Source organism: Heloderma suspectum, chromosome 6, assembly GCF_057233095.1.
Source record: "Heloderma suspectum isolate Gila_16-S chromosome 6, 16-S_ref, whole genome shotgun sequence".
Classification (NCBI taxonomy): Eukaryota; Metazoa; Chordata; class Lepidosauria; order Squamata; family Helodermatidae; genus Heloderma; species Heloderma suspectum.
The window spans coordinates 74,638,409-74,661,154 of record NC_139463.1 but is presented as its reverse complement, the minus strand read 5'-3'; the positions used below and the strand labels follow the sequence as shown (position 1 = coordinate 74,661,154).

Here is a 22,746-nt window from a genome sequence, read left to right as displayed (position 1 = left end):
CTAGAGTCAGACACGACTGGTTGGGGACACCTTTACCTTTTAGTGCTTTATGTAACTGCGTCTGTAAAGACGTGCCTTTGGAGAGTGCACTTGCATGCCACATGTATGGGAGGGGATGCGCAGCACCTGCAAATAGATGTGCCCGTGGGCCATTTGCACTTGCACCCGTTGTGAGCGCATTTCGTGCAGTACACTTTTACTTACAGTGGATGTGTTTGCATGTCATGTGGCTCTGCCATAGGGATTACTCTATTGTAACAACTAGAGGTATGCATTTGTGCAGCCTTTTACATCTAGGAAACAGTGTGGCTGTCATTTGGCCACAGAGCATTCTGCTACTGAGCTACTATGCGTATTCCTTTAGCTTGCATATGAACCCTGAGTGTGTCTATGTTTCTTTAAAATAGCATGTTTCTAGTTCTCATGGGTGTAGAGATTATTTGAATAGGGTCCAGATAGACTAATTCACTCTGCAAGGGTCCTGAAATCTTTATATGGCATCTGTCTTATTTCTGCTTTCCCTTCATCTTATTTGTTAATCCTCCCCAACACACACACACACACACACACACACACCAAATTCAAAAATTGGGGGAACTGCAAAGCATGCAAATTATGTCAAACTTGTCCAGTGTATATCAGTTGCATTTTGGTGTTAAAATTCACAGCTACACAATTTTGCAGGTGATTATTACATCCTTGCAGAGGATTCTCCAACTCTGTTACTCTACCTTTCAGACAGTTGCACATGTATCTTATGGTCTGCGTGCATTCAGTGTTTTCTTCCATAATTTGCTACAAACCTATCCATATGGTGCAAGCACTATTAGAAGTGTTATTTCCAAGAGAGGAAGAAATTAGTTGACTCTCATAGGCCAGGGTACCCTGGGAAGCAATAGTGAAAGTCTTACTCAGTTGGTATAAAAAACAGCAACAACAACAATTCAGGAGTAAGGGTATGTATTTCTCTTTAAAGCGTAGCTTGTGTTCTTCAGCTCCCCTCAGTCAGAATAGAAGATGAGCTCAAGTACATGAACATTTTTTTAAACTGGAATAGTGCTTTTTGTGTGAACATGGTGCTTAGATGTGTTTCTTGCAATGGGGCTTAGCTTTATAGCCTTCCCCACCCCAAGGGTTTTGGAGCTGGTCTCAGGATGTGTCCTCAACTCACCCTGAGAGACAGGTCACTCTTCCTAACATGCTGGTGGGGAACTGAGAGTCACTGATTTGCTCAAGGTCTTCTCAAACCTTCCAGGTTCAATAGCTTATCAGCTGTTGTTGCTCATGTGGTCTGGATTTCTGAAGGGTGCGACCTGCTTCCTCTTGGAAGCAGCTGTGTTGCTTATCGCTGGCAGTCCCTGTAGGTAAGAGCCAGTGTCCTGGACTGGGGTGGGAACAGAGATTGGTGCTTGAGTCTGGGAGACCTGAGCTCAAGTGCCTTGCGTTTTTACTCTGTGGCCTTGGAAAAGTCATACTCTCTCAGACTTGGTTCCCGATTGGCACAGTGGGGACAGTAGTGACCTGCCTCGCAGGATGGTTGTGAGGGGTGACTGTAACAACAACTGCAAAGCACTTATGCAAATTAAAAGTGCAATACAATGTAACTGAAAACTAGTATATGAGTAGGAGTGTCTCCTTGTCTCTTGCTGCTGGCAAAATTACATGCGCTTGCCTTGCAGTCTCTTTTAGAAGGGTTTTCCTCATTAGGGCTGCCCATTTAAGTGAGGGACCAGAGCGGAGTGGAGAACGGGAGAATTCCCTGTTTGAGCTTTGAGTCACTGAGGAAGCTCGATTTCCATGTAGCTCCCTCTTGCGCTCTCTCTCTCTGTGTGTGTGTGTGTGTGTGTGTCTTAGGATGGCTTTCCATTCAGCTATTGACACTGTCTACTGTAGCAAGTGAGGAATTGAGACAGTGGTGAGGGTGAATGAAAGAGTCTCTTATTTCCTGTTTCCTGTTACCCTTCGCAGAATGGCCCTCTCGTGGTTGCTGCTCTGCAGTCCGTCCTCACACCACTGTTGCTGTGTGCAGAGGGTTGCTTGCAGCTATGGCAAGTTGGGCCTCCTTTAGGTCTGTGCACCTCGTTTCGCTTTTGTAACTTCCGTCATTTCCCCTGCACAATTTCTGCAGGTAGCTGCATTCCTGAGGCAGGCAGGCTTGCTTGCTTGTCCACATGTCACGCCTCCCCTCTTTTCCTCTTTGCAGCGGGGTGGTGTCCCCTGCGCAGCTTCTCCTGTCCCAGGGCTGCACTTGCATTTCCTGCGTGGCACGTGCATAATTGTGGCACATGCCTCAACACACACATTTGGAGGATAAATAACGGTGTGGGGCTGGTTGGGCCCTGGAAGGAGGGGAGTGGCAGCGTTGCACATAATTATGTACACGGCGTGATTCCCAAAGGGAGTCCAGAAGAAGAGAGCATGGCTGTATGGGATCTAAAATTCTGGGGTGTTTAAAGAAGGCTGGGGGTAGGGGTGGGGTCTTTTTGTTGACAAATACAATTTTAAAAAAGAAAGAAAATATTTTCAGACCTATATGAAGCACCAGGCTCTCTCTCCATAGACGTTGTTGCCCCAGGCGACAAATAGCTGCCTGCAAAGTTGGTTGAGGCTGCAACCCTGGGTCCATTTACCTGGGAGGAAGGCCCATTGAATTCAGTGGTCTTACTTTGGAGTAGACTTGCATAGGATTGTGCTGTTTGTTAAATCAGGGTGACTAGAGCCCAAACCCTTGGTGTTTTTTTTTTATAACAGCGGCAGAAACAATGGGTCAGCACATGTAGGGGGATAGGATGGTAGGGTGTTGAGAACAAGGACTTGTAGTTTCTCTAGAAATGGTGGTAAGTCCCATAGCTTAGAACAGGCGCTTTGAAGTCGGGGCCTGGGAAAGGGATCCTTGTAGCTTAAAGCATGGAGCTGGAAACCAGGCCTCTCAGGTGTTTAGTTGTCTGACAACACAGGGACCAAGCTTTTCTCATTTTTTAGTGTGGGGGAGGGATGTTTGTACAGATCGTCCAGGGGAAAATGGGCCGTTTTGCCCGTGTGGGTAGAGAAGAATTGCAGGTAAAGGACAGAAGTCAGCCGTGTCAGGAGCAGGGCTGACTTGATTTGAGTTGCAGGTAAGGACAGCAAGAGCTCAGCAGCACCCACGGTTGAGGAAGCAGGTCAGGTTGGAGGAGCCTTCTTCTGCAAGCTGTGTTTTGGCTGCCGGGCTAGACAGCAGCAGCATCCTGCGCGAGTGGAGTGAGTGGGAGGGGTGGGGGAGGAAGAGATGCAGGTCAGATGCAGAAGCTGTGGGAAACCAGGAGCTGGGGACTACATTTCCCATCATGCACCATGGGTTACACATTCCCTTCCTCTTCTCTGCATATGTGTGGATTGCTAATGAAAGAGGTTAGGGTTAGAGGAGGAAATGTATGGCCAGGGAGACTTCCTCTGAGCATTTGAAATGGGAAGGGCATTTTTTCCCTCAGACTTGCGATGTGTTTTGCTTTGAGTAATTATTTCATGCATCGTTGAAAAAAGGGGACCCATTTTTATAGGCGAGGAGCTGATTGATGCCTGCGATTGCCCAAGGCCACCTAGAAAGTTCATAGCTGAGCAGGGACCTGAACTTCGGCGCACACATATGCAAGACCCCTCGCTTCATTGCACTCGAAATCAGCATATCCAGAATCCTTAGGCAGTATCCCATTCTGTACTAGTGGTAAATTATGTTGCACTACTGTAAGCTATGTCTAGTGCAATGCTAGTAAAGTTTCCTGGTGTGACGGGATTTCTGGGAAAACCTATCGCACCAGCAAATGCTATTGGTGTTGCTCTAGAGTTAGGTTACGCTAGCACAACGTAATTTACATTAGCACTAATGCTGAATAGGATACTTCCCCCATGCTTCCCCTTGGTTTCACATGGTTCCTTGCTCTTGGCCACTATTGCAGCTCAGAAGGGAAGGACTTCCATCGATGAGCACTGACCCATTTGTGCACACATTTGGAATGTTTAAAGTGTGCAAAGTGCGTGAACTGATCTCACTGATCTCGTCTGGTCTAACCGTCTGTTTGTCTCTCCTTCAGCTTGGTGTATGGTGGATCCCGGAGCTCGCACCCAGACACAGATATCTTACACCGCCAAGCATACGCCACCCCCCATCCTCTGCAGGGCTACGCCACAAACCACCACCCGGCAGGTACTGTGATCCTTCCTCTCTTCTTGATGTCTGTATGCACCACGTGTTTGAGCCAAGCTTCCCCTTCCTCTCCCCCCGACCCCAATTTTTATATGCCCTTTCTGTGCAGACTTGAATGGGCCTCATACCTACATTCCCTTGTCCGGTTGTGCTGCATTTACTTTGCCCCACCTTTCAGGGCCAAACTGCATGTTATAACTGATAGGCCAATTCATTTTATGCGCTATACACAGGGCACATTTTTTCTTGCCCAAAAGCAAGGACAGAGGTGGGGGGATCTGGATTGGGGGCACGGGAGAGGGGGGCAGGGGTTCACCCTTTCTTACATGCTGTTTTCCCAATAAAAATCCCCCACCCTCAGCTGCTGTTCACCTTTGACAGTGCTGCTTTTTTTGGTGGTTTTCCTGCTCCAGTGTCCTTTAGCTGCCTTGGGCACCTTCAGATGGAAAGATGGGGTACACATATCTTCTAAAATAAATAAACCACTTTTGCCCCAATCTCACCCCTGGTGGCTTCATTTGGTCAAAAGAGAATGTGTCCTATGTTAAGCATGTAAAAAGAAACATGTTTCTAAGATAATGTGTAATGTGGCCCTCAGTTCCTTGGCCTTCACAAGAGCCAGTTTCTCTTACCTCCAGCCAGGCTTGCTGTTCACTTCTAGTTCCCCGTCTCTCCCTCCTTTCCTGTTTTTTTCTCACTCTTCAACCCCCCCGCCCCAATCAAGCCACCTGTTTGGTCATCAGCTTCTCATTTCCCCCCTTTGGCTAGCTTCGGTTATTGGGCAGTATAGAAATGTAATAAATAAATTAATAAATTCTGTCTGTGTGTGTCTGGCTCTTGGTGGATTCTCCCCCCGCCCCTCCAAAGCAAACAAACAAACAAAATCCTTGTGGTTGGTTTGTCCTCTAATGCCCATGTTTACTTAATCTCTCTATGGTCCCTCTGATACTCCATACTGTCTTGAGACTCACTTGCCTGTTCCTATGATATTTCTCTTCCTGTCACCTTTTGATGTGCCCATCTATCTTCTCCTTCTCACTTGCCTGGTTTGCACGTGACACTAAGCCATGGTGAGGCTTGTTGAAATCTGCCTTGTCGTTGTGTCTGAACACATCCCTGAAAAGTAAGCCATGATTTGTTAACCAGCTACAAACCACAAATAGAAGCCATGGTTTGTTGTTGGCTTAAAAAGTCTGGCTTGTTGTGATGTCTGAACTCAGAGAGATGGCTTATCCCTGACTTGTTTGTGCTGCTGACCACCCTGAAACAAAAGTTCCCTAAAAAACAGCCTGAAAACAGAACTTCTGTGAAGGGTGGCAAAATAGGCAGGAGAGAACAAACCCAAAATGGGGAAAACAGGCTGAAGTAACAAACCAGAAATAGGGAAAACAAGCTGCTATTTGTTTTCTCTTCTGCAAGACAGTGACCCCATTCGCATATCAGAACAACCCAGTTTTTGTTTTTTTTTAAACACTGGGTTGTTTTGAACGAGTGAGAACAAGCAAGTAAACTGGCTCCTGCTGCCTGATCACTCCTGCTGCAAGCAGGAGGAGCTTAACAACTCAGGGATACTCCGTCTCTGGATTGTTTAGTGTTATCTGTGAACTAGGAACTCTGGGTTCTTGTGGGAGAGACAACCCAGAGTTGGAGCCCAGAGTTAAACCCCAATTCATGGCTAAAGGAACAAACCGTGATTAACATAAATCATGGCTTAGTGTTACATGCGAACACAGCCACCAACTTTATTTTTATTATTTATTACATAAAATGGCATTCAAAGTGGCTGATAGTAAAATACAGATGAAGACGATCTCAATTAAAACATGAAAACGAGTTAATTAAAAACACAGCAGTAAAATGTTCAGCACTTCACCTCCTTTCCCTATCCTTACATTTTCTTCTTCAGGTCTTTCTGGCCTATTCGAGACAGGGCTCCATCATGCCAGCAGTGCCACCCCGGATGCCTCTGTCATGAACCTCATCTCGGCTCTGGAGTCCCGGGCACCGCAGCCAGGCCCTTCCGCCTCCTCCCTGCTCTCCCAGTTCCGCACCCCATCCTGGCAAACAGGTAACCCACTCTGGGGCACCTCCTGGCATCACGGGAGGGAAGGCAGAGGCCTTTCACTCATTGCAAGGTGCACCAAGCTTCTTTGTTTGTGTTGAGCCACTAATGTGTCTTTGATGGCTGGGACCTGGTGGTTGTGTCTTGTCTCTTGGGAAGGAATAACCTCTGGTGCTGGGCCATGATTCTTCGTTGGGGCAATATGAAGCTGACATATACTGAGACATGGCTTAGGTCTATCTAGCCCAGGGGTGGAGCACCTCAAGCCCGCAGGCTAAATCTGGCCCTCTGGGGTTCTCCAGGTAGCCATGCTTACCTTTCCCTTTCCTCTGACCGCTGATCATTTGGTGGTTTCCCAGCATTTACAGCATTTCTCTCCCCCCTGCCCCCCATTCTGACAGGATGAAATGCCTCTCCTAAGGCTTAGCTGCTGGCAGCAAGAGCTTTAAGATAAAGTATGCTGGTATTTTTGGCCCTGCCCCCTTTGCTTTATGTCCCACCCACCCCTGGAATGTGGCCCCCGAGAGCTTCTCCAAAATGGAATTTGGCCCTTGGGCTGAAAGAGCTGCCCCGCCTCTGCTGTAGCTCAGTATTGTCCACTCTGAGTAGCAGCAGCTCTCCAGCTCCTTGGGCAAGATGTCTTTCCCCTCATCTGTTACCTTATTATTCTTTTTAACTGGAGATTGAACCTGGGGCTGTCTGCATGCAAAGCATGGGATCTGCCTGTCAGCTACGGTCTGTATTGCAGTAGTCCTGCCTTGATGTGGGGGGGCGGCTCGGCGGTGGGGGTGAACCTTCCTGTCTTGACTCAGCCCTTCAGGATTGTCTGTTGCTGACCCTTTGGGCACAGCTGGTTTCCCCTCACTACCACCCCTTTTGGAGCAGGTAGCACATGGTGTCTCCTTTGTGGATGGCCGATAACATCTGTCTGGAAACGCCTAACCCGTCGCTCTTGTTCCTTCCTTCCAGCCATGCACACTCCAGCGCCTGCCGAGCTCTTCATCTCGGGGGCCCTCCCGGGCTCCGGCACCTTCCCCTCCTCTTCAGCGCTCTCTGCTTACCAGCACCCAGCCTCCTTCAGCGGGCGCAGCTTCCCGGTCACTTCCTCGCTCACCCTGCAGGATGCTACCTTCAGCCCCACCTCCAATGGCCTCCTGTCTCCACACGACCCCCTGCTTCACATCAAGTCCTCCCAACCCAGCGTCCCTTCGTCTCTCAGCTTTGACCGGCTGGGCAGTGCGGTGCTGGGCACAGGCTTGCCCTCCCAAAGCTCGGCTTACCGGAGCGCCCAAGAGTCAGCTTCCCGCCACCTCCCCTCCCAGTTCAACCTTCTGTCATCCTCGCTGGGGCCATCAGACCAGACCTCCCAGCTTTACAACACCTCTGTCTTCTCCAGCTCGCCTGCCTCCTCCATTGAACGGGCCATCCCGCGGCAAGACAGTGTGATCAAGCATTACCAGAGGCCCTCCAGCGCCCAGCCGCAGCTGCCGGCCGCCCATTCCCTCCAGCACTACCTGAGCTGCGGGGGCAGCTACCAGCAGATGCCCCACCGCTCCAGTCTCTCCTGCAGCCCCTTGGGAGAGCAGTCCCCTGCCAGCAGCGAAGGGTCCCAGCAGCAGAAGACCCCCCAGGCCACACGGCAAGAGCCCTCGCAGAGCTACCGACCCATCATCCAGTCCCCCGGCTACTCGGGGACAGCCTCTTCGTCGAAATCCAAGAGCTACTCGGCCTCCCGCCAGCCGCCCCGCTCCACAGCCACGCCCAAGTGCCAAAGCAACTACAGTTCGTCCACCCCCAAGCCCAGCTCGGTCATTGCGAGCCAGTCGCAGGCCTATTCTCCTGGTCAGCCCCAGAGCCTGCTCTCCATGAGCCAAACGCAGAGTTACTCCGTCAGCCAGTCACAGAATCTCTCTTCGGTCAGCCAGGCCTCGCAAGGCTTCAGCAGCAACCAGGCCCAAGACCTGACGAGCGTGAGCAAAGCTCAGAGTTACTCAACGAGCGGACAAGCCCAGCAGGGGCAGGCCGGGCAGGCCGGGCAAGGGCTGCAGACCTGTCAGAACCAGACCTACTCGCCCGAGCAGCTGCAAGGCCTGTCGTCCGTTGGGTACAGCGTCCAGGCCGAGCCCCATGTCTCCGTCAGCCAGACACCAAGTTACGTCCCAGCTCACTCACAGGGGATGCCCACGGCCAGCCCGTCGCTGAGTTACAGCACCGGCCACTCGCCGGCCATGCCGGGACACAGCCAGTCCATTGGCTACTCGCACAGCCAGAACCTTCCCGACTCGAGCCCTTCCCAGATCATCCGGCCTCTCCAGTCGCCCACTGCAAACCGACCCCAGAGTGTGGCGTCGCCCGGGCAGTCTCAGAAGTACCTCACATCTGTGCTGTCTCCTTCGTTCATGCAGACGGCGCACACCCAGAGCTACCAGAGTTCCCAAGGAGGCTTGGAGAGGGCAGCGTCTTACGGGAAGGCCAAGGCCGACTCAGACCTGCTGTCGTCGGAGCGGACAGAAGATGAGGATTTCTTGATCCAGCACCTGCTGCAGTCGCAGAGCCCGCCCAGGGTGCCCACTGAAGGCATGGTGGAGTGTGAGGAGAGGGCCGGGAAAGGGATGGGGTACGAGCTGAGCAAGACGGAGGAGCGCTACCACTTGCAGAGCGTCATCCGGACCAACTCCAACCTGGACAACCAAGGCCTGGAGATGTCCCTGCAGAGCCTCAAGGACAAGAAGAAAGGAGAGAGGCCCAAGGAGTACCCACACACCCGCTCGACGCCCGAGTCTTTGGCCACCTCCGTGGTCCATTTCAGCCACCAAGCTGGCTCCATGGACTCTTACGGGCAAGACATGAAGAAATCAGTGGAACAGCACCTCCAGGGTGGCCACATGGACGCTGGTGGCAAGGAGATCGCCCAAGCCCACTCCTATCTGCAGAAGACTCCGGAGCATGCCCCCCAGCCTCACCCCATGGAGCCCCATGGACTGATGCCTGGGCAGCAGGGGGCCACGCTGATGCTGGACTCCCCTCCCGACCTGCCCCCCCTCTCCCTCTCGCAGCAGCAGCAACAACAGCAGCAGTCCCAGCTGCTCCAGTCGGTGCTGACGCACACCCAGAGCCAGCTGCACTCGCGGGGTAAAGTCCGCACCCCGCTGGACGTCCACCTGATGGAACCGCAGCGCATGCACCCGGCCGAGGCACCCTCGCCCCAGCTGCAGATGCAAGCCCTGGAGGCCCACTTGCACCAGGCCCATGTCCGCTCCCAGAGCATGGAGGCCCAGCTGCTCGAGCCACAGCAGTCCCCGCAGCTCCAGGGGCAGCTGCAGCAGGAGAGGATGCCGCCCGAGGGCATGGAGGTGATGCCCCAGGGCAACCTCTCCCAGTCGCAAGAGATCCAGGACTTCCTGGAGCCGGAGCTGAGCTTGGAATCCCACCTGGGGCAGAGTGGAGCGGTGCAGAGCCAGCAGCACCTCCTCCCTGACGCCGGCCTGGACCCCGATTCCTCACAGCAAGTCCCCCAAGGGCAGCTGGAGGGCAAGGACCAGTTCGAGAGCCCAAGCCCACAAGGAGCCAAGCAGCGTTTCGTCCCCCTCACCTCCATCTGCTTCCCGGACTCGTTGCTGCAAGACGAAGACCGCAGCTTCTTCCCAGGCATGGAGGACATGTTTGGGCCACCTCCCTGCACTGGGGATGAGTTCCCGAAGCCGGATGACGGCACACAAGGGATGGAGAGAGGCGAGGGGATGAAGGGGGGAGGCTATGACATGATGCAGGGAGGACAAGGATACCAGAGCTACTGCCCGTCGGAGAGTGGGGACGGGCAGCACCTCGGGCTGGATTCTGTGTCGGTGAAGCACGAGCTGCCGTCAACGGTCAACACGGAGCAGCTGGGGCTGATCCAGTCAGGTCAGCATGGGACAGCTCCAGTGTCGGAGTCCAAATCGGGCCTGACGTCTCCGATCTTCTGCTCCTCCAAGCCCAAGAAGCTGCTGAAGACCTCGTCCTTCCACTTGCTCAAGAAGCGGGAGCCGCCGTTCCAGCCGCCCAAGAAGAACTACGCCCAGGAGTACGAGTTCGAGGATGATGAGGACAAGGAGGACGTTCCAGCCGACATCCGCCTCAACAGTCGCCGCCTTCCCGACCTGCTGCCTGACCTCATTTCCAGCTGCCGGACCAACCGGACCAGCCTCAGCCCAATGGGCGACATAGACTTCTGCCCGCCCAACAGCGGCCTCATGGAGGGGCCCAAGCGGCGGGGCCGCAAGCCCACCAAGCCCAAGCGAGAGGGACCGCCCCGCCCCCGGGGGAGGCCCCGCATCCGGCCCCTGACTGAACCGCCCCACGGCGTGGCTCATGACGGCACCAAGAAACCCCGTGGCCGGGGGAGAGGGAGGGGCAAGAAAGCCGGGGAGGAGGGGGTTGAACCAGGAGCAGGCTTGGAGTCCCTCAAACCGCTCAAGGTAAGCTGGGAGCGTGAGGAGGCGGGCTTTCTTTGTTAAGTAGCGAGGCTTCACGGTAAGGAAGGGACTGTTCTTAAGAAGGGCAAGGTGCTTGGGTAAAATGGCAGGTTGTGCATGGCATCTGGCTTGGTAGAGTAGTTCAGGAGGAGGGTGGACTAGTGAGGGCACATAGGAGGCTGCCTTAGGCCAGGTCAGGCAATTGATCCATCTAGCCCAGTATTGTCTTCATTGACATAGGCGTAAGTCTTTTCCATCACTTTCTACCTGAGCCTTTTGAACCGGAGCATGAGGCAGCTGAACAAGCAGGTTGCCATGTTGAAGAAGAAGAGCGAGTCCAGGGGGGTCTTGTCAGTTGGCCCCTGCTGGCAGGTGCCCAACCTTGCCGACCATGACACCGGCCCTGCTCCAGGGTTTCAGGCAGGGGTCTGTCTTTCCTAGCCCTACATGGAGATGCCAGGAATTGAACCTGGAACTTTCTGTGTGCAAAGCGGGTGTTCTGCCACTGAGCTCTGGCCCTTACCCGCTTAGGGGAGGGTGTAGGCCTGTGCAGCTGCAATCCACTGGAGAGGTGATTATATGGTGTGAACTAGTCTGTGATGACTTCAAGGGGATTCATACGCACCATAGCAGTGTGGCATGATTACTGCCGAAAAATTGCTTATGCGTGATCAGGGCTCCAAATGGCTGCAGGAAAGTTTGAACCTGCTTCCCAGGTTCCACACCAGTGGGAATGGCTCTTGTAGAAATGTTCTGCTGATGTCTGTAACTTACATTACCCATGGAAAAGCTATTTTTTTTTAGCTTCAACTGTGTTTCCAGGTGCATATGAGGTTCAGAGTTGTTTATTTGTATACAGTCATCAGACCATCACAAAACAAACATTTAACAAAAGATACTAGATATCAGTACAATTATAACATATTTACATAAAGTTACACACCCAGATCATAGAGAATAAACTTAAAATTCTAGATCTCTGATTAAAGTGACTGTAGATAGAAAACATGCAGTCTTTGCAGTTAGATATCTGTGTTGCGCACAAAGTAGATAGATTACAGCCTCAGGGAAGGACTTCCCCAAATAGCTCTCTAAAATCTGACCCAACTATTGTTCCCTTAGCACATTATACAAAGGACAGAATATAATAATATGTACAAGATCTTCCACCTGTTTAAAGCCACAAGGACAGGTAAGGCGCACAATACGGCCTATTCCTGTATCTTCTCTCTAACACAGCTGAAGGCATCAGATTTAACTGAGCTTTAGTAAAGGCCATCCTATCTCTAAGTCTCTGCAAATCGTTTAAATAACAACAAGGTGGATCAAAAGAACTGTAAGGAAAGTTCTTATGCAATGACACTGTTCTAGAAACTGATATAGGTGCTCTTTCCATTTGTAAGGATACATCAGTCACTCTCTGCCTTAGAAACTTTTTGGTTCTTAAAAATCCCTTATGTGTAGATTACTCCAGTGTCGTAGCTGTATATGGAAGGGGTAACGGAATGGTTGACTATAGCGGTCCATTCAGGAAAGGACTGTTGGGTGATGTGATAGATGTGGTTAATTCTGTGCTTAAGATAAGACTATGCAAATAAATACTTCGTTCAAAGTCATAGTCACAGTGCTGGTGTAAAAACTTTTTGGCAACTTAAGGGGTAGATTGAACTGACACTGCTCCCATTTTTGAAAAGGACATAAGGGTTGGAGAAAGTGGCACCCTACCCCCACCCCGCCATCGGCCTTATGATGCACCTGTGTTGCTTCGCTTTGTCGTAAGCCTGGCTCTGCACAGCTGTTTTAGCCATATGCCATTACAAAGTCCACTGTCACACCTGAAACACCACCTGCTATTGCAACATAAGAATTGCCCTGCTGGATCAAACCAAGGGTCCTTCTAGTCCAGCATTCTGTTCACACAGTGGCCAACCAGCTGCCTGTGGGAAACCTGCAGGTAGGACATGAGTGCAGTAGCACCCTCCAGTTTGTGTTCCTGAGCAACTGCTATACATAGACATACTGCCTCTGATACTGCAGGTGGCATATAGCCATCAGGACTATTAGCTGTTGATAGTCTTAGCTTCCATGAATTTGTTCAGTCCCCTTTTAAAGCCTTTGAAATTGGCAGCTGTCACTACATCTTGTGGTAGTGAATGCCATAGTTTAATTATGCGCTGTGTGAGGGAAGCACTCCCTTTTGTATCTATCCTGAATTTCCCACCATTCAACTTCATAGGCTGACTCTGAGGTGTAGTAGTATGGGAGAGGGGGAAAAATCCTCCTTATCCACTTTCTCCACACTGTACCTAATTTCGTACACCTCCATCATGCCTCCCCTCACTTGCCTTTTTTCCATGCCTTGGACATAGACATAGAATCATAGCGTTGGAAGGGGCCTACAAGGCCATTGAGTCCAACCCCCGGCTCAATGCAGGAAGCCTGATTCCCAGGCGGTCCCCCATCCAAGTACTACCCAGGGCCGGCCCTGCTTAGCTTCCGAGATCAGATGAGATCAGGCACATCCAGCCCTTTGCCTGCTAACCAGTCCCAGATATTTCTAGCTATAACAGGAGCACAATTCTTTTGTGCTCATTCACACGTGGAACTTTGCATTGCAGCTGTCGCGGCATATCAGTTTTGGGCTGTCATCCTGTGTTCGCTCACTAGGGAGTAAGCTCCATTGAACACAGTGAGATTTGCTTCTGAGTAAACATACACAGGAGTTTTTATTCATTATTACTCTTGTACCTTAGTTCCCATCTCAGCTCTTATTGTTCTGGAGATAAGATTGACAACATGTACATGATGTCTGAAAAAGGCACCAGAGTTTGCAGGTGGAATTGGCCATGGTTACACACATGGCCCCTTTCCATGGCCTGCTATCACTTTCCCTGAATATGCACAGGGCTGATTCCAGGTTTGGGGGCCCCCTCTGTTGGTGGGCCCCCTCTTATATCGTGTGTGTGTGTGTGTGGGGGTATTTCCCCTGACAGGCTTACATGGCAGTGGCAGCAGTGCTCAGATGAGCACCAGGCAGCCCCCAGCAGGGGTCTGGCAGCCACCATTTTAAGTTCCCACAGTGCCCTGGAGTGATGCTGTATTGAAAGCTTTGTGGGAAATTAAAACGGCAACTGCTTGACTCCAGTTGGTGCTCATTGGGTGTAGGGGCAGGGCAAATATTAGTGGTAGGCCCTGCCAGGGTGCCCCAGCATTTGCTCTAGGGTATCATCTCCTAGTGCCTGGCCTGACTTTATGGCGTTTACTGCCATTTATTTATTAATACCATTTTTTTTCCTGCCACCACAACACTGTCAGTCCTTGAAAAAGCCAATGGAATGGTGCCAACAAATACAACATGCAGATTTGGAGGCAAACGTTGAGTGGCATCTTTACTTAGGGAGGGAGTGGGCAATCCCACACTGGAGGCACTCAAGACGAGGCTGGACAGCCATCTATCAGGGATGCTGACTTGGATTCCTGCACTGAGCAGGCGGTTGGACATAATGCTCTTGTAGGCCCCTTCCTACCCTACTGTTCTATGATTCTATGAATGTAGCATATTTGGGTTTTTCTAGCTGCAGGATTTTCTATGCCTCAATGCGAAAAGGAATTGTATCTGAGAAACCTCTTGTAAAATTTCCATATTTTATTTTATTTTTTTATTTCATTCAAATGGTTATACCCCTCCCTTTCTATTAATAACCATCAAAATACATTATCAAGTATTAAAATGAGCAGTGACTCAGAAACAATCAAAACAAAACCCAGCATCAACAGCTACCAAAACAATAACCAAACCCAGCTCAATTAAGTAAGCTGAGAGGCTTGATGACACGTTTTTGGCTTCCCGTTAAAAGGACATACACACATCTTTGGGGGTGGGCACCCCACAATGTGGGTGCTGCAGTCAAAAAGGCCCTGTTTCATGACCTGCTGCCCTGCGTCAGAGACACTTGCGGGGGGTGGGGGGAGGGCGACGGTGGGACAGGGGACAACCAATCACTGGCTTCACTTGTGCTTGAATAGGTTCATACAGAAGGAGGTGGGCCTTCAGGTATCCTGGTCTCAGGTGGTTTAAGGCTGTAAAGGTGAAGACCAGGACTTTGAATTGGACCTGGGAACAAATTAGCAACCAGGGTAACTGAAATAGCACTGAGCTGATATGATTAGAACACTTTACACCAGATGGTTGTTTGGCTGCTGTGCTCTGTCTCTGTTGGAGCTCTTCTGAACACAGTTTGGAGGCAGCTCCATGTGCAGCCCATTACAAGAATCCGAGCTGGACATGGGGAAATGCTCGGTGGTAGAACACCTTCTGGTAGGGCTGGCATCTCCCGGTAGGGCTGGGATCGATCCTTGCCTGAGACCCTGCAGAGTCACTGCCAGCCGGTGTAGACCATACTGATCTAGATGGATCAACTGCCTGATTTGGTACAAGGCAGCTTCCTATGTAACTAGGGTCTGATTGACTGTGGCCAATTCTGATTGTCCAGGAAGGGATGCAACTGGTGCAGTTCCTGAAACTGCTGAAAAGCACTTCTGGCTATCTCTGCCATGTGGAAATCCAGGAGCAGTGCTGGATCAGAAGCCCTCCGAAGCTGTATACCTCATTTTGAAGGGGGAATGCGACCAAAACAGGCTGATCATCTAACCCCAGATCAGCAGAACCCCTGACCCAACAGTACAGCTGTTCTTGCCTGGATTAACCTTCAGCTTGATTGCCCATATTCAGACCATCATGGGCATTGGGCACGGGTTCAGGACGTCCTCTGCCTGCCTTGGGGCTGATGAAAAAGTGAGAAAGAGAGTGAGAGCGCAGAGTGTCGGCACTTGATCTGATGGCACTTCATCCCCACCTCACCCAGCCATTTCATGTAGATATTGCACAGAGTGGGAGATGTGATGGGAACCCATTCAAAGCACACTGTTCTGAATGTGTTCTAAAAGATCTGTAATGCAGCTGGGTTTTTGTTTTGTTTTTTAAAAGGAGCTAAGCAATGTTTGAAAATAAACCCAGTTAGAAGAACTGCATCAGATGTGCTAAGTTTATTATTTGCATACTTTTAACATTAGCATGAGGGTTAGGGGGGTTGGCCACAGAGTTTGGGTTTTCTGAGATCGTGGAAACCTGGATTGTATGATCTTCCGTGTGTGTGAGAAAATAATTCAGTAGAATGGGCTATTTGAGGAGCAGTGTATGAGAGGGTTGAGCTTATGGGTGGTTAAGCTTGTGTGTATGCCATATGTTTTGCTCAAGCACAAAATCTGATGCCTGAGAATTCCACATCTTTTTTTTAAAAGACGGTTATATTTGTAGTCCTCATGGTAGTGGAAAAAATGAGGCTGCATGTATCAGGGGGAAGGTCAAAACTGGAGATGAGCTGGGTGGGACTTCCAGTTGGATGCAGGTAGCTTCCAGTGCTTTGCAGAACTCTCTTGTTGTTTTCCTCCCTGTGTGAGCCTGCTCCTGGTCTTCTTTTACTCTGGTCCCTTTCCATCTGCCACCCAGTGCTCTGAGTTCTCAGAAATCCATAACTCTGGAAGTAGAGCAAATTGTGCAGATCTATGCAAAATATACTTAATTTGCATGTTTCTGGTCTAAAATAGCGGATCCCAAGAGACAGAGAAAACCCTAAAACAGGGGTGGACAGAAGGTAGATCTCCAGATTTTTTGGACTTCAACTTCCAGAAGCCCCTGCCAGCATAGCCAGTGGTCAGGGATGCTGGTTGTTGAGATCTAAACCATCTGGAGAATACTTTCTGCCCACTGCTGCCCTGAAAAGGTGGCCCATATTGAAGCATTCTTAAGCGTTCTCCCTCTAACACCCGAGGACGGAGGGTGAGAACAAGCACACTAGCTACTTCCCCTTGCTGTTCTTGTCTTCCTCCTCGTGTTCAGGGTGAACGTCTGCAGGACGGAACCTCTGCTATCAGTGGGGGCTCTCCGCATGATAGAGAATCCTGATTTTCCAAGATTGGGATGCCTAACTAGGGCTTAAGTCAAGACGGAAAGCCAGCATCTGGGCAAGTGCCAGGTCAGGAAATCTCCCTGAAGCTCCTCCCCTCCCCCAATTCCTGTCCCTTCTCTTTCCTCAGATCAAACTGCCAGTCCCCAAAGGTTTGGAGGGGTCTCAGTTGGAGGCCCCCACCCCATCTCACCAGCCCACTCAAGAGAGCAGTTTGGATAGCAGCCAGACCCGTGAGAAGATCAAACAGAAGATCAAGGAGGTGGAAGAGAAGCAGCCGGAGATGAAGTCGGGGTTCATGGCCTCCTTCCTGGACTTCCTAAAGTCAGGCAAGCGCCAGGCGCTGCCTTCCTCCACTTCCTCCGCAGCTACAGTTGGGCCCCCTGGTGCGGCGGCTCCGGTGGCCTCCTCGTCAGGCAGCCCCTCCAAGACACCACGTCCCCCCTCAGCTGCCTCCTCCTCCTCCTCCTCCCAGCCCCCGCCTCCCTTCAGCGTGGCCCCCCCAATGCTTCCCGGGGGCTTGGATGGGCCAGAAGGTGATCCGGCCGGTCTCGTGATGAGTTGCACCAGCCCCTGCAAACGGCTCGACGAGGAGCTGAAGCGCAACCTGGAGACGCTGCCCTCGTTCTCATCTGACGAGGAAGACTCGGTCAGCAAGAACCAGGACCTCCAGAAGAGCATCTCCTCAGCTATCTCAGCGCTCTACGATCCCACCGACCGCAAGGAGGGAGAACCCAGTGGTGAGTGCCAGCAGTGCCCGAGGGGGCTCTTGGCTGTTGTAGCCCCTTATTTATGGGACTTCTCAAATGTCTTGCTGTTTTTGTCTTCAGTTTCTGAGTGGGATAGAATTCCATGTGACATTTAGCATTTGCTTTCTCCTACATTCTCTTAACAGTTCTTGCATCCTGAATGCAAAAAAATCTGCTCAATAATAAAATACCTTTTCTATTGCACATTAGATCTACATCTTTCCTGAATAGCCTGTTTAAAACTGCTTTTTACCAAGTTAGGTCTAGGTGTGCTCTTTCCTACAAACTTCCCCCCCATCCCCATCTAATGTAAGAGTTCAAATTCTAGTGGATTTTCAGTGGGGTTTATATTGCAAAGTGTATTTAAAAGTTACAGGAAAGCCCTGCTGTCTTCTGTAGACAAGGGGGAAATGTTCGCTAGTCCTGTTTCAGTGATGCCATACATATATGGTGATGTTTGCACATATACAATAAGCCAGGTTTAATAAACCAGATGTAAATGCATTCCATTTGCTTCCACTTTGCTCTTCCCTTTGTGCAAGTGGGTAAGCGAACCAGAAAGGGGAGAGCTTCTCATGATGACCAACCCAGAATTATGGTTAAGTGCACCCAAACAAGCCAGTATTCATAAGCCAGCTTTAAACCAAGATTTGTTATTGGCTTACAAATCCTGGCTTGTTTGGGTGGACAACCGTAATCCTGAGTTTGGATGTCATGTGAAGCTGTCCCCTTCCTCCTTTGTTTACCTATTTGCTCAAAGGGAGGAGTAAACGGGCTATGTGCACTAACACACACGAGTTCACATCATGGTTTATTAAGCCAGGATTCCTGGCTTATTGATACACATGAATGCTCCTGATATTTAATCACACTCACCACACCTTCCATGTCTCTGTTTGTCTCTCTTGGTCTGTTAATTTGTTGCTGCTGCAATTGTTTTGCAAAAAAAAAAAGGAATTAAATGTATTACAATAAAGAGAAGAGAAAATATAGCTAAAAGAAATACAGGCTAACAAACCAAAAATTAAACCTTTATAATCCAAAAACACAAGTATGAATCTCTGGAAATATGAATGTATAAAAATATACATATATAGATAAGAAGTCTGTTTCATTACAAGCCAGATATGGTTGCATACCTCAGTCTGATTATTTGTAAACAGGGTGGGGTGGAAAACAGAAGGGTAAATTTTTTAAATCCAAAAGTACACACACAATCTCAAATGGGGATGGGGAACATGTGGCCCCCCAGATGTTGTTGGACTGCAGCTCCCATCATCCCTAGCCAGCATAGCCAATAGTAAGGGCTCATGGGAGTTGCAGTCCAACAACATCTGGAGGGCCGCATGTTCCCCAGCCCTGATCGAAAGGATGACTTTCCATGCCGCATTCTTGCTGGCTAACCCCTCCACACCTCCCACATTCCCCCCTGCAGATGTGCCGCCAGTGGAGGAGAAGCCCCCCAGCCCAGCTCCCTCGGTGGAGGCTGAACCCCAGCCAGAGCTACCCCCACCACCCATCTCCCCAGCTCCCTCACCCAAGGAGGCTCCACCTGTTCCCGAAGAGCTACCAGCCCAGGCATCCCCCGAGCCCGAGGATCCTGAGGACACGCGGCCCCTTCACCTCGCCAAGAAACAGGAGACGGCAGCCATTTGCGGGGAGACGGATGAAGAGGAAGTGGAGAGTGGTGGGGAGGGGATCTTCCGAGAGCGCGACGAGTTTGTCATACGTGTTGAGGATGTTCAGGCCCTCAAGGTGCGTCAGGAGTGCAGGGACTGGCAGGGTTGGGTAGTTTTAAGGCTGTGGTTCGGAGCAGAACCAGTGTTAAGCATAAAATGTGATGAGTATTTTCAAGGTGGACTTTCATCGTTCAGTATTTGAATGTAAGGTTTTGACTTTATGCAGATTTGGGATTTTTTAAAATAGCCTGTTCTACTTAAAATCCTAACTTTGCATTGGGGCTTCCCAGTGGTCTCCATTCCAAGGGACTGGTCAGATCCACACCCACCAAGTTTAAGCAGTGCTGCAGCGTCGGTGGACTGAGTTTGTCGCACTTAGTCCCTATTGAAATGGGTGTGAAAAGTTAGTCATGACTAACTTGAGTCCCATTGATTTCAGTGGGATCTAAGTGTAACCAGCTTAGTCTGGATCCAGTGCAGTCAAAAGAGGTCCCAAAAATGTTTTTACTCCTCAGCTATGTGTTTGTCTTCATAAAACTGTATCAGGCTATTTACTGATGAACTGGACTCTAAAATTGTATTTCATTATATTGCATTTATATCCTGCCTTTCTTCCATGGTGGAGCTCAAGGTGGTGTATGGGAGGGTTCCCAGGTGTTCTCCCATCCACACACCAGCCAGAGTTGGACCAGCTTAGCTTCAGCATGGTGGCTGCTTCATGCACCTTTAGACCAGACCCTGTGTCCTTCATCAGGTTGTAGTTAACAAGCTAGACTCCAACAGGGGATACTAGTCTTTTACCATTTTCAATATATGCCCTCTTTTATTTATTATGTTTTTAATATGCCCAACAACAGACGTTCTTTGGGCAGATTACAAAACTGAAAGGATAAAATACAATATGAAACAAAGAGTGCAGGAATAAATATAAAATATATAAAGAGAGCTATAACATCTGCAAACGAAACTGTAAAACACCTGAGAGGAAAGAGAGGGCTTTGCGTGGTACTGGCAAGATAACAATTTAGCGCCAGGAGACCCTCCATGGGGAGGGCGTTCCATAAATGGGGGGCCACAACTGAGAAGGCCCTCTCAATACAAATCTACAATTTGAAGGAAACTCCAATCTTACTGGACTGATCGTTAATGCATTCTCTTCTTGAGAGGCAGATCATAGGAAGGTGCATTAGGTTGAGTCAGACCAGCATTGTCAACATTGAATGGTAGTGACCCGGCAGGTTCTCAGGTAGGAACCCTACCTGGAGATGCTGGGAACTGAACTTGGAACCTTCTATGTTGTTGTTGCTGTTGTTGTTAGTATCCCTGGTGACCAGCACCCCGTTGTCTGTCCTCCTGCAGCTTGCCCTTCAGACTGGGCGGGAGCCACCCCCAATCTGGCGAGTACAGAAAGCTTTGCTTCAGAAGTTCACTCCTGAAATCAAGGATGGGCAGCGTCAGTTTTGCGCTACCAGCAACGTAAGTGTCCCTGCTGTCCGGCCCATCACTATGCATTTTGCTTCTGCTCATTGTTTAAAACTGTACTGTCAGTGAGCACAGACTGAGGCGGGAGGTCTTGCAGGCTTGCATGATTTAGATGTGGTGATATGATGGATTTCATTTGGGCTTTTACCCCATCCCCGTTATCCCTTCTTTTCTTCCTTCTCCCGCTGTGGAAGATATAGTCACCTCCCCCCATCCCCCAGCATGCAGAAAGACTTTATTGGTGATCTGTAGATAAAGTGAATCTGTGCCTGTTCTCTTGCTAGTTTTGTGCATGGGTGCTCCCTGCAGGCAACTGGGCTTGATCTCCATAATAGTGGTGTCGGGAGGTCACCTCTGTTGCCTTCTGAAATCCTCAGGTAGCCAGAATTAATACGCAGACAATAGGGCTCTTTTCCAAGGCTTTATTCCCATTCAACCTAATGACGCCTAGAGATGCTAATTGCTTGATCCTACAAGTGAGACTTAAGAGAGCTGCCTACTTGGGGGTTCTAACCTTAGGAATCAGTTGATCTCCATTTGGAGGGGAAGGTGGGAAACCTCTGTACTTATGGGCTAGGAGGAGAGAGTCCACCCCTTACCCATGGGGCATCGGGGCGCTGCTGTTGCCGTCACACCAAGCGGGCTGAGCACCTCCTCTCAGCACCCGCCATCTCCCTCTTGACACTGCGCCGGTGCCTAGCGTCCAGAAACTGCTGTTGCACCTCCCTCTCCCTGCTAGGGTCACTATCACTCTCAGGAATGTGTACAAGGAGGGGATCTCGCCTTGGCTGCTCCTCTGAACAGCATGCAGGTTCCTCTCCCGTGGTTTCTGTCTCTTCCTGAGAATCAGAACTGCTTTGGGGCTCTCTGGGCTCCGATCCAACCCTGACAAGCGGATTGGATTTTCAGTTCCATATCCCCTCATTACTTCTGGAAAAGGGAAAGTTGTGTGTGGGACTGTTTTTGCTCTCTTCTCTACACCCTCCCCTCTTTTTGATACTCAGTTTCTTCTTTGCCTCACCCCTCAGTATCTGGGCTATTTTGGCGATGCCAAGAACCGGTACCAACGACTCTATGTTAAGTTCTTGGAGAACATCAACAAGAAAGATTATGTGCGCGTCTGTTCCAAGAAGCCCTGGCACCGGCCCCTGCAAGCCGTCAGGTAAAGGAACAGGAGCGGGAGGACTTGTGTGAGAGAGGCCCATTCGAATTGAGGAAACACTAAGACCCGCTGCTCATCACTTACTTCTGTGAATTTATTCCAGTGTGGGCAAGTTTTAAAATTGCCCCTTTTCCAGAGTTACATCTGAGTGGCGGCCAAATAATATACCACTTGTCCCCTCCACACCGAAGTATTCAGGCTGAATTAAACTGTTCAGGTGACAACCCAAAGGGGAAACTTTCTGTCATATCCTTCACCTCTGCCTTGGCTGCCACTCCTCACCCCCTGTTTCTACGGCTCTGTGACTTCACCGCACACATGAGGATGCCTTTTTCTTTCCTCTCATCACCCAAAGGCCTCTTGACTTCCCACCAGCCGAGTCATCTAGCAGGTTCACAACCCCCACCTGATATTTCATGTCATGTCATTTATTTCATTTCTATACTGGGTGGTTCACAAACATTACAACCCCAGAATACAACATAATAAAAACATAATATGAAATATTTAACACACAAAAATTAAAAATAATGTAAAACAGCTAAAAACCAGTTTGAGTAGGATACTGTGACCTGATAAAACAACTGACATTAAAAGCCCTGTTATATACCTTTCATGAAGCAAGGTGTATAGGCTGGGCTATATGAGGACCTAACAACCCTGCTGTCATAGAATCATAGGGTTGGAAGGGACCTACAAGACCATCGAGTCCAACCCCCTGCTCAGTGCAGGAAGCCTGATTCCCAGGCAGTCTCCCATCCAAGTACTAACCAGGGCTGACCCTGCTTAGCTTCCAAGATCAGACGAGATCAGGCACATCTAGCCCTTTGTAAAATCCTATTCATTTCTTTTTTAATGTACAGCATTTAGATGTCACCCTCCAGAAAAAAGGTCTCCAGGTGCCTTACAACACCATAGGCCCTATGTTTAGAACTCTCTCATCCAAGAATTTAACTTCAATAATCAACTCAAAGATAACCATGTCATTAAAAGAGGGGAACTGATACGT

At 49.9% G+C, this 22,746-nt stretch overlaps 1 protein-coding gene across 3 annotated transcripts in view; it reads left to right on the top strand.

Moving 5' to 3' along the window:
• The window catches only part of PRR12 (proline rich 12), a 51,112-nt gene that overhangs the window by 5,680 nt on the left and 22,686 nt on the right, over positions 1-22,746 (top strand). For all 3 annotated transcript variants that reach the window (XM_084804955.1, XM_084804957.1, XM_084804956.1), the window contains exons 2-8: positions 4,071-4,183; positions 6,090-6,251; positions 7,215-10,702; positions 16,796-17,405; positions 18,850-19,169; positions 20,453-20,569; positions 21,604-21,737. In XM_084804955.1, coding sequence (XP_084661081.1) covers positions 4,071-4,183; positions 6,090-6,251; positions 7,215-10,702; positions 16,796-17,405; positions 18,850-19,169; positions 20,453-20,569; positions 21,604-21,737 — 4,944 coding nt within the window. The remainder of the gene's footprint in view (positions 1-4,070; positions 4,184-6,089; positions 6,252-7,214; positions 10,703-16,795; positions 17,406-18,849; positions 19,170-20,452; positions 20,570-21,603; positions 21,738-22,746) is intronic.